Here is a 2,478-nt window from a genome sequence, read left to right on the forward strand (position 1 = left end):
CAGTTGACAATTCTATTATAGAATGAGTATTTCTTGTGAACATAAACTGCAACACCACCTCCAAGCCTATCAGTATGGTCTCTGTTATTCATTGTATCGTTACAATGAATAATTTTCAACTGAAAGAAAGAATTTGGTTTAGCAGGAGTCAGCCATGATTCTGATATAGCCATAACATGTGCTTGTGTCTGAGCAAGTATTACTTTGAATTCATCCAGTTTAGGTACAAGACTTCTCATATTTACATACATCTACCGCCACCGCTGCCATCTCGGATCTTGAGAGAGATGTAGCTCTTGTTGTAGTTCAAGACTTCACCCGATACAAAAGAAGGTTAGATGAGGACAAAACAAAACATCATATTATATCAATGAAATATGATACACTATGGTGTTTATAAAAAACCTCTACAAGCAAGAGCACATTTATTAAGATAGACCTTTATTGTCATTGTACAGAGCACAATGAAATTACATTTTTATTAGCCAGAGGAGTAAGTGAGTTTAGAGGAAATGAGTCCGAAGAACCCAGCCTCCCAAAGAAAAACCCATAGTTCGGCCAAGTTCAGAATACTGRTGTTGAATTGTTCATTCTGTGCAGCTCCAGATTGACCTTCAGGAGATCAGATTAGATGGAGTGAGTGGGGGGAGATGTGTGAGAGGAGCCGCAGTCGACGTAACCACCCCGGAAAAATTAGATCCACAACCCCAATATCAGCATGGGTGGGGAGAGACAATCTGTAATCAGTTGTTTGGGAACAGAAGAAATGTTTTCGGTCAGACAGAATAGCAATTTTCCATCTGCCTTAATGTCCACTGGTACCTCTCAAGTTGGCGAATCCAATCAGACAAATAATGTGGACAATTCCGCCGAGCCGAGCTCACAGCTTCTCCAAGATCAATTCCATCTCGTCAGCGAAGTCCAGGAACCACAGCCGGCCYGCGACCCTCAGCAGAACCGCATGCAGACCGAGTCCAGCTCGCTCAAGGCAAAAGTCTGAGTGCTGAAAGAATGGCAATCCTTCATATTGGTCAGACAGCCAGGAAATGGCCTGAATAGCCACCGACGCTGTTTTGTAGAACACCAGGAGACCACCAAGCCAATCTGTAGAATCCAGTGATCAGAATCCAAATATACAGTATATCCAGCTAGTTGAACAAAGCAGAACAGAGGTCCCACCTTTGACATGTCCTCCCATGGAAAAACTAAAATAAACTTTTGTTCCAAAAATTTATAAAAAGACCAGCTAACCAAATCCATAAAAATAAATCCATAATTTTCGGATTTGGATGAAAACGTAGAGGAGGCTCCTAGCAGCAAATAAGGGAGGGCAGGAGAGAGGGAACAAGTGTCTTACTACTCCGAGAGCAGGAACAAAAAAAAAATTTTTTTTGAGTGATTGACTTTACAAAATCACAACAATAGAAAAAAAATATTTTCTCACAGGGTTGTTGTTCACTGTTGCACACCATTTTTGTAAAGTCTAGAAAATATATTGCTCATTTACAGCAAATATTATGTAACAAATACAGAATTTAAAGTCTGGAAATGTTTGGAATTTCAAAATARGAAACGTAAGAACCTGTTTTTTATTGATCAGGAGGATTAAAGTCATTTTCACTTTTTTTTTCAGCATAAACCTGCTTGATTTTTCCACTACAATGAAGCAAGTAAAATAATGTATTCTAATTTATTAACTGTTTTCATTCGACTATGTTTTGTATTTTTAGGATTGTGACCATGTCAGTCAGACTGCAGAAGAGTTTTACACAGTCAGATGTCAAGTGGCAGATATGAAGAACATCTATGTGAGTACGAGGACCACAAATCTTCAGCAGAGTCCAAATGAACTCCAGTTCTTGGGTCACTTCTGTTTTGTACTCACATTTTTTTTCAGGAGTCTTTGGATGAGGTGACCATCAAAGACACTCTGGAGGGTGACAACATGTACACGTGTTCACAGTGTGGCAAGAAGGTCCGAGCAGAAAAAAGGTGTGAATAAATCTACGCTGCTAAAATGAAAAAACTACTACAAAATARAGTCGTCTGTCACATCAATCTAATGGATTATCGTCTTCACACAGAGCTTGTTTCAAGAAACTGCCACGCATYCTGAGCTTCAACACAATGAGGTACACATTCAACATGGTAACCATGATGAAGGAGAAAGTGAACACACATTTCTCCTTCCCCCTGCGCCTCGACATGACGCCATACACAGAGGACTTCCTCATGGGCAAAGGAGAGCGTAAAGAAGGTTCGTCCAAACTACCTAGCAGGGGAAGACAAGGAAATTTTTCAAAAACAAGATCTGGTTGTCTGCAGGATGTTTTGGTTGTCCTTTATGAGTTTAAAAAAGCTCAAGAAAAATGTAGTTTATTAAGTATATTGGGCCTCATGCAAGAACCGTTCGTACGCACAGATTTGTTCTTAAGTTGTGCGTACGAGTGATTTAGGAGAATTTGTGGCATTCACCAA

The 2,478-nt window shown here is 39.8% G+C and overlaps 1 protein-coding gene across 1 annotated transcript in view; it reads left to right on the forward strand.

The window, feature by feature from the left end:
- usp34 (ubiquitin specific peptidase 34) overlaps nt 1-2,478 on the forward strand; it is a gene marked incomplete in the record, with an annotated part of 159,254 nt that overhangs the window by 95,131 nt on the left and 61,645 nt on the right. Inside the window, 3 exon segments of the mRNA XM_014026634.1 lie at nt 1,731-1,808; nt 1,898-1,992; nt 2,085-2,257. Of these exon segments, the coding sequence (XP_013882088.1) occupies nt 1,731-1,808; nt 1,898-1,992; nt 2,085-2,257 (346 nt within the window).

This window comes from Austrofundulus limnaeus, unplaced genomic scaffold, assembly GCF_001266775.1.
Source record: "Austrofundulus limnaeus strain Quisiro unplaced genomic scaffold, Austrofundulus_limnaeus-1.0 Scaffold574, whole genome shotgun sequence".
Taxonomy (NCBI): Eukaryota; Metazoa; Chordata; class Actinopteri; order Cyprinodontiformes; family Rivulidae; genus Austrofundulus; species Austrofundulus limnaeus.